Source organism: Brassica napus, chromosome C3 (genome assembly GCF_020379485.1).
Source record: "Brassica napus cultivar Da-Ae chromosome C3, Da-Ae, whole genome shotgun sequence".
Classification (NCBI taxonomy): domain Eukaryota; kingdom Viridiplantae; phylum Streptophyta; class Magnoliopsida; order Brassicales; family Brassicaceae; genus Brassica; species Brassica napus.
Window position 1 is genome coordinate 41,558,160 of NC_063446.1, and position 13,999 is coordinate 41,572,158.

The 13,999-nt window shown below is 38.0% G+C and overlaps 1 protein-coding gene across 2 annotated transcripts; it reads right to left on the reverse strand.

Annotated features, from left to right (window-relative positions):
* Window positions 1-4,536: 4,536 nt before the first annotated feature.
* LOC125583969 lies at window positions 4,537-13,694 on the reverse strand. Of its 2 annotated transcripts, none has more exons than XM_048751615.1 (2): window positions 11,096-13,694; window positions 4,537-11,002 (listed from the first exon to the last, which is right to left on the reverse strand). In XM_048751615.1, the coding sequence occupies exon 2, from the start codon at window positions 7,921-7,923 to the stop codon at window positions 6,805-6,807; it is 1,119 nt and encodes a 372-aa protein (XP_048607572.1). In that variant the 5' UTR covers window positions 7,924-11,002; window positions 11,096-13,694; the 3' UTR covers window positions 4,537-6,804. The 2 variants fall into 2 exon arrangements, with proteins under 2 accessions (XP_048607572.1, XP_048607571.1); XM_048751614.1 differs by having other exon boundaries at window positions 4,537-11,022.
* Between the last annotated feature and the right edge of the window lie 305 nt (window positions 13,695-13,999).

Genomic DNA, 13,999 nt, shown 5'->3' on the forward strand with positions numbered 1-13,999 from the left:
AAGACCACAAAATTCTTCTCTTTCTCATCCATCCCTCATGATGAAGAAGAAAACTGCCCTTACACTATGATTGTCACCACTAGCTGTTTCTCCCTTGATTTGTCAATGGATCAGATAACTATCGCTCAGGGTGACGCCAACTGGTAACAAGGTTTTGATTACAGCAAACTTCTGCTTTTTTTTTTTTGTGTGTGCATGGTTCTGAATCTTGTTGTGAGTGTATCATTTTCAAAACCTTATATATATTCTATCTTGTTTGATGCATGTAACTATGTAAAAATTGTGTTAAATCCTGATAATCCAAATCAAGACATTTAAACCGAAATGAGACTTAGATTCGATTTATATTAACTAGTTTGATTTCATTGTATCGATATAAAAATATGAAATCAGTTCTGAACTGTTGTAAAAATATAGACATGGTTTTTCTTTTGGAAAATCAGATCTTATATAATTTTAAACCGAAATTCCAATACTATGATCTCTAGGCTATACATTATACTAGATAAATTTCACAATTGTTTATCAAAAAAAAAAACTAATATACATAAAATAAACTCCAAAGGAAACGTAATCGCACACTTGGAAGCTCTATCAACATGTGTTCATTATTTGAAATACATGTGTATCTTTTTTTTTTCTTTGTCAGCTGTGTATCTTTCTATTAAGACTTGCAATGAAAGTTTCAATTCCATTAATCGTTGCGATTTTTATGTACCAGCGTACACTTATGGATATATATATATATCCCTTATATATTAATTGAACATCATTTAAAAAATTATTACTTTAAGTTTGTACTAATTAAAAAGAGATCATGCTTAGGTGTCATTTAATTACGATGACAATTTAGCTTACATGACAGCTTAAAAATCAATTGAAAAAATGTTGGTCAAAATCCAATTACTAGGGAACATTATATTAACCTAAAATATAAGAAGTATATATTATTTCCTTGAAAAAAGCTACGGGATTACCTAATATGATTAACATATATATGACAATTAATGACTATGAATAATAAAGATTTAATAACAATTTTTGCATCCTTCTTCATTTTTGTTTTATTTTATATTATTAAAAAATTAAACAATCACACTAATCATACAATAAAAAAATAGATTTTTTTTTATTTTATGCAATATTTTGAATTTTTTATTATGACATTAAATTACAAAAATGAAGAAACCTTATATGTTATATTTTAATTTTTTTTAAAACGACTTTAAATTACAAAATCTTCTAGGCTATATTTTTCTTATATGTTAGATTTTTTCTTATATGTTATATTTTGAATTTTATAAAACGATTTTAAATCACAAAAATGTAAATTTTTCTTAAGCATACGACTAAAAGCATTAAAATGACATGTATCAATTCGATGGTTGATCTGAAATATTTCAAAACCATATAGAAGATAAAAGTCAAAATAATTCACTGTTCACTTTTTTCAAGAATGTGTTTGATGGACTGTGTCATAATTTGTTTAATGTCCAATCCGATCAATCCATGATATATTAATTATAGTTTAATTCCACAATTTTTAATAAAAATTGATCCGGTCCATCGGAAAGAAATTATATAATAACAACAAAAAATATTGTATATGTATAAATAAAATGATTAAATACATAAAAAAATTATCGATAATATATACAAATAAACTCACCATGAGCAAAGCGCAGTTCTTATCCTAATGTATATATATATAAAGTGGTTGCACTGATACTAGAGGAACCATTAACAGGGGCGGTCCTGTAATAAGTAGTCCCCTAAGCAAAAAAAGATGGCCCATACATAAACACTTTTTTTTTTGTTCAACACCCATACAAAAACACAAGAAGTAAAAAAATGAAAAAAAATATTCAAGCCATAGTGGACAAAACTCATTTCTTTTTCTATTTCTATGTTAAATGTGGATTCCACTGAAGTGATGATATTTTGTTAGTAAAATTTTCTTACTTTTTCACCCGGCAATCATTTCTTTCGTATCATAAAACTTCTAAAAAAGTAAAATAAATATTTTTTTGAAAAAATGGGGCCCTGAAGACTGGCCCAAGGCCTATGTTTCAAATGGTTCTCCGCAGGGACGCCCCTGACCATTAAGTGGAAGAGTAGGTTTCGAGAAATGTCCATCTCTGTTTTATTCATTTCCAGTGGAGGAATTGGTCTTAAGCAAAAATGCTAAGGACACTAAGATATCATGTTTGATTCTTCCAAAAGAGAGTAGTGCATAGGCATGCGAGTTCGGTTTCTTCGGATAGTTTGGGTTGGTCAAAATCTCACCAAAGTGAACCGAAAATTTTGGTTTGGTTTTTGGTTAGTTGTGTTTCTATTTTTTTTACGAAAGTTTTCGGTTTTGTAGTTAGTTCGGTTAATTTTTTTGTTTAAATTGAATAAAATATGAAACTTTCTGGTTAATTTCAGTTATTTCATTCAATTCGGTTATATCGATTCATATTTTGGTTAATTCAGTTAGTTCATTTTGGTTAATTCGGTTAGTTCATTTTGGTTATTTCAGTTAGTTTGGTTATTTCGATTCGGATTTTGGTTAGTTCGGTTCAGAATTTCGGTTAAGATTGATACTTTTTGATTTTTTTTAGAAACCCGAATATAAAATGATTATATAAAATTAAGATATTTAATTTAGATAACAACATAATTTTAAACATAATATTATATTTAATTTTTCATATATATATAGATTATAAAATGATTTTAAATTGATCAAGAAATGAAAACCACACATTCAGTGTTGGAACTGGATTTAGTACTAAATCCGTCCGGCCAAAAGAATAAGAAAACCGGTTAACGAGTACTTTGAGTTAAGCTTAAACGGGCCTAGGAGAACTCGTGACGCGACGTCGGCCAGGCCGAGGTTATTTGGATAATTAATGAGTCAAAGATCAAGAGGATTATTCTCCACATATCTCGGAGTCGATAATTATAAAGAATGAGTCATAGCTAAAAAAGGGGAGCACTTGCAACAAACCACCAACCATGTTACGAGCTTCTTGCATCAACCTTATTCTCATATAAAATACGCCTTGGAGCTAATGAGATGGGGACTCCGTCTGGAAGAAGAAGAGGACAACATCTTACAAAAAAAAGAATAAAGGAAACACTAAACGTGAAGAGAGACTTCGGTCCCAGCAAGACCTCTTCATTCTCCACCAACTCGTGATTGAATCATTATACCCATGTAATGATCAAACGATTCTTCCATTATCCAATTATAAAACAAGAAAGAGAGACATTAGATTATTGAGATCATGTCACCAAGTCAAAGACGTCACGACACTCTTGAACGAGAAGACGTGCCCGGATTCCCAGTCTATGACCATGAATGTTGGGGCGGTCATAAGTGCCAATGGATCGCGCTTCTCGCTGTGGGTGTTGTGGAACGTTGTTGGCTCCATTGGCGTTCGCATCATCTTGAGGTTGGTCTTCCATATTAATATCCAATCTCTGCAAGTGAGGCTGTTGCTTTTCTTTTCTTCTCTTTCTAGCACACTCTCTCTAAAGCTCTGATGTCTGCAACTCTGGGAACTAGGTTTGATGGACCCCTACTCCTCAAGTTCATACACCTGAAAGTAAAAGGGAGGTGAAGAAGGAGAATCAGTAACAAGAGAAAAAAATAATAAAAATGACTTAGTCTCAAGCAAGTGACTAAATCTCAATGTTCAAATCTACTCAGAATTTGGCAACGGCGCCAATTTGATGTTAGGAGTTTTCAAGGCTCCTAAGACAAATGATGTAGTATAAAAGATTGTCGAACCAATTCTAAGGGATTTCAAAGCACTGAGAATGCAAGTACTCACTTAATCTAAGTGCAACCGGTGATTTAAAAGATTTCTAAACTAATGATTAATGCTAATGCAGTTGCAGAATAATAAAAGCGATAAATGAAGTAACTTTCTTGACTAAGGGAAAAGAGAACTCATGGGCATAGGGATTAGACCTTGGGTGATCAAGTTTCGAACTAAGGATGGCAGACGATCAATCAAACTATCAACCTTAAGCTTAGACACAGTTCTAAACAAGCTCTATGTCTAGCTGAATGTTCATTTACTAACACATTTCAAACATCAAATGTCTTTGGTTGAATAATATGAAAGCAATCATTACTGACAAGTCTAATGGCTATCTTAGCACCTCTAACAACAAATGTCTTTGGCAAAGTATGCTAAAAGCTTAAAAGAGTTGTCTCAGGCATTTCATCAAACACCTTTTGGGTGGAAAATGCCTAAACATCAACTTTTGAGAGGCCAACTCAGAAGATGCATTACGAATACTCTACTAGCAAGGACTAAGAATGATCTACACTAAAACATCCTAGCTCTAACCTAACCACCCTTAATCTCCCTAACCCATGAATTCAAAAGGTGATTACTCACTAATCTCTATGATTCCTCTTAAACCCATATTGGATTTCAGATTAATCATGTAGAGAAATACAGAGAATCGATATGAAAACAACAGGACTGCAATAACAAAAATGATCAATTCAATCAAAGAGATGAACTTCCCAAGAGGTTTTTGGTGGTTTTCTTAAGATAAAAGATAATCAGCCTCCAATGGCTTACAAAAGGTACTTAAACATAGGTTTAGAAAGTGTAAAACGTGCATAACAAAATGACCAGAAAGCCCTTGATAAATCATAAGTTCGACCAAATAGACGACGCGCAGCGACCTCGGCACGTTGCTCCGGGAGGTCGTTCTGGGTGCTGGGAGCGACCTCAGGTAGTCGTTGTGGGACGTCGCTCCTGGCTTGTTCGTCGCTCTCAAATCGACACAACCCGAGCGACCTCTGGGTATCGCTGTGGTGAGGTCGCTCTGGAGCTGGAGCGACTTCGCCTTGTCGCTCTAGGAGGTCGCTCCGAAGCGTAAATGGCGAACGACCTCGTGTTGTCGCTCTGGTAAGGTCGCACTGAGAGGTAGGGAACATCGAGTTCATGGCGTCACTCCGGTAGGGTCGCTCCCATGCACTGCTCGTCCAATGATCACCTTAATCACCTCTTTTGAGCTCCAAACGCACCCAAATGTCCCCAAGAACTCCATGTGGTACTCTAATACCTAATAAAGACTCATGCATGCAAAATGCAACCTAAACATGGCTAAATCCTAGTCTATATGATCAAAATGCACATGGGTGAATGGATAACACAATGGAGACATGCAAGATATCAACTCCCCCAAACTTGTTCTTTACTTGTCCTCAAGTGAACTTGCAAGAACTCATATAGGAGAGAGGTTTGAAGGTGGGAAGTCATAGCCAAAAGTAACACTTCCTAGCACTCAACTTAACATCATAAAGAAACATAGCAAATAGCATGATCAACTCTCTTATTATACTCTAGCTTCTCTAGACCTATCCCTACTCTTATGCCTCTACACAAGTCGCAATACTCATCAACTAGCAAGTCCCTTCAACCAGCTCTCACTTTGATTCACACACACACACACAAAGTGAATTCTCACAAATGGGCAATTGATCTCAATCATTTGGCTAGGTAAGCAATGGTCTAATATGAATGAAGAGAGGGGTTCAAGTGTTTTCATTTAAAGGTGGTTATCACTCAAAACAAGGAGCTTGATCATTATGCAAAATTTATCTAAGATTAGAAGCAACTCATGCATACATAGATTAATTCTCATCATTCTACCATTTTTGTTATAAGTGATCACAAGTTCTCCCCTTTTTATCATCTCAAAATCAAAATAAACCCCTCACATCACTCACCCAATGAACAACTCTCTTTTTCTTTTAACTCAACCACTAGGGGCTTTAATTCATTTTTTACATGCTCTAACTCTTTCTCATTTCCTTCCCCACCTTCTCTTTGATTCTTTTTCTCTTCTTTTTTTTATATATGGGGGAAAAGTTCTTTGTTACATAATCTAGAGTTTTATACTTTTTTTTCTTTTTTTTTTAGAGTTCTCTTTTATAATTATACTCTTTTGCTCATCTCTCTCATCTTTCTCACTTCCCAAACCCAAAATATTGAAATTTAGAACACACAAACTCCTCTCACCATCCCCAAATGCTAACTCATTGTGCTTAGCAAGAGATGAAAATAAACCTATGTCGCCTCCAATACTCTCAAGATTATGCACATGACAAGCTATCAAAAGAAGCCTCACTCATGCAATTCAATGTTTGGTCTCAATGGATAGTTAAGGTTTTATGGTAAGGAGTGCCACTTGGGTTAACAAAGATATGTATAAAGGAATAAGATAACCCAAATGTGTATGAGATCCATGATCAAGTATGCAAATGCCCATATGCAAGAGAGATTAAGTTTATTCAAGCCAAGTTCAAATTGGATCTGATCTTAAGGACAATGCTAACATCAAGCAAGCAAACAAGTTTCAAGAAGAGTTTTCAAGGCTCGAAGCGTGCAAGGCTTTCAAGAGATGCTTAAGCTACTTGATATGTTTAACTAGGGTGTCATTTTGAGTTCTAGACAAGAGTTCTTCGTAAGGCATTTTAAATCATTGTTCCCAATGCAAGTGAATGTAACCTATATGCTCTAGACTCAATCTTAAAAGTGCAAGTGATGCAACTACATGTTTCTTTTTGTGTTTTTCAAATTTTTCAATTTTTTTTTTCTATGCATATATGTATGCACAATGCAATGCATAAGACTCAAATCATCAAAGAAAACATGATCAAATACTTGGTACCTCTCCCAAACTTAAGTTACACAGTCTCTGTGTTGTCAAGTAGAGAGAGGTACCCAAAAGAAAACTAATATGCAGAAAATGAAATGGTATATACAAGGGAAAGTAGTGAAATACCTTCTACGGATAGTGAGTAGGGGTAGATGCCCCAGCATTGTCGTCGTCAGGTGGGAATGTGGTGTAGTAACCACCTGTTGCTGAGCTGTAGCCTCCAAACCATGGCTGGCTCTGAATCTCGTCAATCTCGACCTCATTATCAGAAGAGGCTAGGGATGGGGACTTGTTTCCTGAGGCGGAGGGTTCAATGGGTGGGTTCCTCCACTTGCGCTGGAGATATCTAGCAGTGAGAGGGAAACCAAGATCCGCAGGCTGAGGTGGAGGCAGGGGGACTGATGTGTTCGCGAAGGCGAAGTCTGCAGAGCTACATCCAGCTATTCCTCCCCTGGTCAAGACATCATCTACTTTCTTCATGAACTTGGCTGAAGTCTTTGCTTGCTTCTTCACAGTCTTGCTAAGCGCCTTGCACTTGTCTTTCAGCTTTTCTATCGTCTTGTCTTGTGCCTTGTTCCATCGCTGAAGTTGACCAATATGTTTATGAGCATCACGAAGCGCACCAGGAGGAAGAACTCCAGCATATGGCTGGAAGTAGTAGCGCGGAGGTCCATAGACGGGTTCAGATGCTTCTGCAGCAGGTTTGTCATGTCTCGTCGGAGCACTCCTTTTCCTTGGTGCAACAATGGGATCGAGAGACCCGTGCTCTCCAAGAAAGTCTTCCTGGGAAATGTTGAAGTTGATAGCTCCAAGTCTCTCTAAGCTCGTCAGGTTCTTGTTTGGAAGAACCACCTCAACAGGCTTGCCTTTCAAGTAGTAGTGGTAGACGTAGTTCTTCCTATACATCTCGCTGAAATAAGTGGCAATCCTCAAGTAAGTGCCATCAATGAATCTAGGTCCTGCTGCGTCCTTTCCCAAGGGGACATTCATAAATTGAAGCAGTGGTGTGATCAACCCGCCAATTCCAACCTTCGGGCGCGAATCAGAGGTGTACCAGGCCCAGTCTCTGTAGTGCTCGAGAAGACTCACGAAGAAACTGACCATCCCAAAGGTAGCATAGATGTCGGTGCATGGAAGAGGCAGCACTCCAGGGGCGGCGTAGGGTCGGATTACCGGGCAAAGCAGTCGCATATCTTCCTCGGTGACATTACATGCTTCCTTTCGTGGATAGAATTCATGGACGAGCATCCTATGGAGGTAGCGCACTGACGGATGCCGGATATGTGAGTTCTTGTCAGACCCGGTAGAATGCCTGTTTCCGGTGATCAATTTTCAAAGCTCGGTGGAGAGATTTTCGCATTTGGGAAGAGAGGAGTCTTCCAAGTCTTGGAAATCCATGACTCTCCCAATGTCCTTGAAGTTCATGTTGTAGTCTCTCCCATTGACCTTGAACTTGATCTTGCCCCATCCTTGCCTCACATGCGGAGTGTTATGGTAAGTGACCTCAAGGGAAGACAAAAACTGACAGGAGACATCCTTGTAGACAGGGTAAGCCATGGTGAGGAGTTTTGGCAGCTTCAAATGTTCCAGCATAGCCTCAATATCAGAATCAAGACCCAACTCCTTCAGCAAATCAAGGTCGGCGAACCTTGTTGGAGTCCAAGTGACACCATTCAGCAAGTGATCATACAGCTCTTCCACAGATGGAGTTTTCTCCCTGTCCCTGTCAACATTAACCGCCTTCCCTTTTGACATCTTGGCTTTCTTTGTAGGAGTCTGCTCATCTTCACTTTCATCGTTACTTTCCTCATTAGTGGGAACTGCTACACTTTTCCATGCCCTCTTCTCTTGCTCTTTTGATTTCTTTGTAGCCAAGGTTTATTGTCGAGAAGTCCTCTGTGTCCCATAGCCAGCTGGCTCGGAGGCTCAGGCTTTCCCTCTTAGTGCAGACTCTTTTCTTTCAGCTTCTTGCTTCTCAGCATCAAGCTTTCCCTTTGTTTTCTTAACCATTGGTACCTGAAAAATTCAAAACTTGAAAAAGGATAAGTAGATGGAAGCAAAGAAGATTAAGACTAAGAAGCCAAGCTAAAAGCAAAGAATCACACTTCTCAATCTTACCAAAATATGAAAATTACAAGTTAAGTAAAATTCAATAATCAAAGTGGTTCTAGAATGAGAAATTTTTTTAATCAAACTTTTAAACACCTGAACACACCAAGTTCACCCACCAACACACTCAATTAAGGTCAATTTCGAAAAGTCCCAAATCCATGAACCCTAATTGCCAAAGTTCAAATTAAACTCAATTTCACCATTAATTTAACAACCCAACTTGATAGATAAGCTTTTCCTAGTCTATTTCACCACAATCAAGCAAGAAAATGACCAAATTTCGACTTTCAAATTCTAGGGTTCATGGACCTACGAAATTGAATTTAAAAACTCAATACCTTGCTTTGGATGAAAGGAAATGGTGAATGGGTGATGGGAATAGACTACAGGGGCGAAAACTTGGATTTAGAAGCAAGAACTAGGTGATTTGGTTGAGAATTGAGAGAGTTTTGGGATTTTTGGTGTGGGTGAGTTTGAGAGGGTATGAGTGTTTGTGAGGGGAGGGAGGTTGAGGAAGATGAAAATCGTGGGTAGTGGGCTAGGTTTAGGGTCGTCCGGTTCGGTTTAGGTGGGAAGGGACCGGTCCAATTAAATTGAAACCATGATTAGATCGGAAATCACTTACCTGAACTGGTCGTGGAGCGACCTCGGCATGTCGCTCCGGGACGTCGCTCCCAGATCGACACTACCCGAGCGACCTCGGTGTGTCGCTGTGGTGACGTCGCTCCCAGCTCGACAAACCCGAGCGACCTTGGGGTGTCGGTGTGGTGACGTCGCTCCCAGCTCGACAAACCCGAGCGACCTCGGGGTCTCGCTGTGGTGAGGTCGCTCTGGAGCTGGAGCGACCTCACGTCGTCGCTCTAGGTCCTCGCTCCCACGCACTGATTCTTTGCTGAAACCGGCTCGATCAAGCACCTGCATACAACTTCAACCTTTTTTTTTTTTGAGAAACATGATGAAAATAAAAATACTAATGCAATATGTACAAGGATATACATGGGACTTCCTCCCAAGTGAGCTTGTTTTAATTCTCTAGCTGGACTTTGCCTCCTTTTAGATTAGGCCGGGGTAGGATCAGAAAGTGGAGTTGAAACCCCATCTTCCTCTGGTGCAGTCACCATGTAGAGCTTAACCCTTTGCCCATTGACTGTGAAGTCTCTTCCATCAGTACTCCACAAAACTATTGCCCCATATGGCCTAACCTCCTTGACCTTGAAAGGGCCAGACCACCTTGACTTAAGCTTTCCCGGAAATAACTTCAGCCTAGAGTTGTAGAGAAGAACTTGGTCTCCTTCTTTAAACTCTCTCTTCAGGATATTTTTGTCATGGAAAGCTTTAGTCTTCTCCTTGTAGAGCCTTGAGTTTTCAAAAGCATTCATTCTTATCTCATCAAGCTCATGTAGCTGTAGAAGTCTTTTCTCCTTGGCACTCTTGATGTCAAAGTTCAGCAACTTTACTGCCCATAGTGCCTTGTACTCAAGCTCCACTGGCAGATGGCAAGCTTTTCCGTACACTAGGTTGAAAGGTGTGGTCCCCAGAGGTGTCTTGTAAGCCACTACAAGAAAAATTGCTTTTGTTAGCGGCCAAAAAACGCTATCTAACGATACGATAGCGGTTTATGAAGCGCTGTATCATCGCCCGTCATAATAGGTTAAACACATTAGATAGCGGTATTTTGTACTATTATCGTATTGTGATATATTATAGCGTTTTTTTTATATGCAATTAAATATATTTTAATAGCATTTCTTTTCTAGTTATTATTTGCATTAAAATTATTTATTGTAATTAATTATTTAAAAATGAAAAAACATAATTAAAATTTAAACTGGATTATATATTTAAAATGTTTTTATTATTTAAACTGATTTATAATCAAACTGTTTTACAAAAAAATATATGGTATACAAATTAAAAAAAAAAGAATCTAGGTAGAAAAAATGTCTTAAACCAAAACTAAACCAAAAACTTAAACTAAGCTTAAACATAACCCTATTTACTAACTAAACCTAATAAATAACTAAACCAATCTTCTAAACACCGCCGTCTTCAACAGCTTCGCGCCTCCGCCTCCTCGTGCCTCCGCCATCTTGTTCTGAACCGCATCTGCCTCCGCCATCTTGTTCTGAACCGCATCTGCCTCCGCCTCCACCTCTGGTTCGTAACACCTATGACACATCTCCGCTATGTCAAAATTCTCCCCTGGCGCGCATCCCTTTCATCAGTATTCAAGATCTGTGAGCAAAAGCAATAGATTTTACTAGAAAATAAAAGATAAAAAGATATGAAAACAAAAGAAGAAACAAACCAAGGAGGAGGAGGCGAGGTCATGGTAATGGTGGCTTCCTGACTTGAGCAGAGGTGGTGAGATTGAACCTGTGACGACAGACGGCGAGTTTGAGAGATCCTGAGATGAGGATTGAATAGGCGATGAGGGAGGAGGACTGCAGAGGTGATGGGAGAATATGAATGAGGGAGGAGGATTTCTGATGAGTTATCAGTGAGCAAGAAGATTGAAAAGATTGGTGAGAGAGATGAGAAGACGAGAGATCGTGAGAAGAGATGAAAGAGATAATGCCAAAAAAATAAAATTAAAGTGAATCATTTTTGTCCGTCAGATTGAGTATATCAACGGTGGAGATCAAATATAGTAGCTATCCTCACCATCTTGTTTTAACCAATAAGAAATTTTTCGCTTTGTTTAATTAATTGGCCAATGAAAAAAAAGGAAAAAGATGAACAAAAGATTGTGTTATAACCATTGGATTAAAAGTAATCAATGGTCATAGATTAACTAATCAAAAACTGTTTTTTATTTAATAGTTGTCTTGAAAATTGTAATTTTATTATTTAACTAATTTTATTTATATAAATATTAAATTATCATTTACATTTATAAAGTTAATATTAAGAACTATTAAATTTTACATTTAAAGTATAAGATTTTAGAGTAAAGGTTTGTGTATAGGGTTTAAAGGTTAGATTTAAGGTTTGGAAAAGTAAACTTGAAACGATTATATATTTTGTAAGTATTATCATTTAGTTTTCATTTTATTAGAACTTTAAAATATTAGATTTGAAATTTTTTTATTTAAAAATTAGTGTTTATATAAGGTTTGGATATGGATATATGGTTTAGGGCTTGAAGGTATAGTATAGGGTTTAAAGGTTAAAGGTTTTGGGGTATTGATTTTAAGATTTTGAGATTAATTTTTGAAAAAATATTAATTTTCTGGGTTTATAACTAAGATTTGAAGTTAAATTTACGATTTGATGCTGAAATATTAGAGTTTCAAGTTTGTATTTAGAATTTAGGGTTTAAAAACTTGTTTAGAGTAGGGATTCAAAAAGACAAAGATAGCATTTTTTATTATGTTTTGCTATTAAACGTAAGTGTTACATATAAAACCATATGATTTCATAGCGTTTTCATATATATCACTCTATCATAGCGTTTCCAAATATATAAGCGCTATCTAAAACTAACGGGTATGTCAACCATAGCACAATCGGAAAAAACGCCATGCTGCCGTGCTATTAAAACACAAATTTCTTGTAGTGAGCTGTCCTACAAGCCCAAAGCGCATCATCAAGCTTAATGGACCAATCCTTCCTTGTAATCCCCACAATCTTTTCCAAAATGGATTTGATCTCTCTGTTAGAAATCTCAACTTGACCACTTGTTTGAGGATGGTAAGGAGTTGCTACCTTGTGCTTTACACCGTTCTTCTTGAGAAGTCCCTCAAGCAGTTTGTTGATGAAATGAGAGCCTCCATCACTGATCACAGCTCTTGGAACTCCAAATCTTGGAAATATGATGCTCCTGAACATCTTGGTTACAACTCTAGCTTCATTGGTGGGGCTTGCGATAGCTTCCACCCATTTGAAGACATAATCAACAGCTACAAGGATGTATTTGTTGCCAAAGGGTGATGAAAATGGTCCCATGAAGTCAATACCCCACACATCAGACACTTCAACTTCAAGGATTGGATTTTGAGGCATCTCATTCCTTTTGGTGATGTTCCCTCTCCTTTGGCATGAATCACACTTTGAAACAAAGTCTTGTGTATCCTTAAACATGTGTGGCCACCAGAATCCAGCTTGTAACACCTTTGCAACAGTCTTTAAGGTAGCAAAGTGGCTTCCATAGGATGATCCATGACATTGTGTAGGGATCCCATCAATCTCCTCATTAGCAACCACTCTCCTATAAAGTTGATCTTTGCAGAGAATGTAGAGGTAGGGCTCATCCCAGTAGTACCTCTTCACATCCTTGTAGAACTTCTTCTTGGCATAGCCCACAAGGTTCAAAGGTTCTTTTCATGTTGCTAGGTAGTTCACCAAATCAGCATACCAAGGTTCTTTCTCTTCTGTTGCCTTGACTTCTTCAAGCTTTCTACTGGTCTCACAAACTGCCATCACTGCTCCAATAGCCATGATCTGCTCCTCTGGAAGTCTTTCTTCAATAGGAATGCCACACTCCACTCTCAGCCTGGACAAGTGATCAGCTACACCATTCTCAACTCCTGGCTTGTCTTTGATCTCCAAATCAAACTCTTGAAGCAAAAGGATCCATCTCAAGAGCCTGGGTTTTGCATCCTTCTTGGCCAAAAGGTGTCTCAAAGCAGCATGATCTGTGTAGACAATGACTTTTGATCCCACCAAGTAGCTTCTGAACTTCTCAAAGGCAAATACAATGGCTAGCATCTCTTTCTCTGTTGTGGCATACCTCATCTGAGCATCATTCAGGGTTTGGCTCGCGTAGTAGATCACATGGGTCTTGCCATCTTTCTTCTGCCCCAAAACAACTCCCACAGCATAGTCACTAGCATCACACATGATCTCAAAGGGGAGATCCCAATCAGGTGGCTGGACAATTGGAGCACTGATGAGTTCACCTTTCAGCTTCTTGAAGGCTTCTAGACATTCCACATCAAAGCTGAAAGTGGCTTCTTTGCACAGCAGCCTGGTCAATGGTCTAGTGATCATGGAGAAGTCCTTGATGAATCTTCTGTAGAACCCAGCATGACCAAGAAAACTTCTGATGTTTTTCACTGTCTTTGGTGGGGGCAAACCAACCATAACATCGATCTTAGCTTTATCCACCTCAATCCCCTTCTCTGAAATCTTATGTCCCAGCACAATCCCTTCCTTAACTATGAAGTGACACTTCTCCCAATTCAGCACAAGGTTGGCGTCTTCACATCTC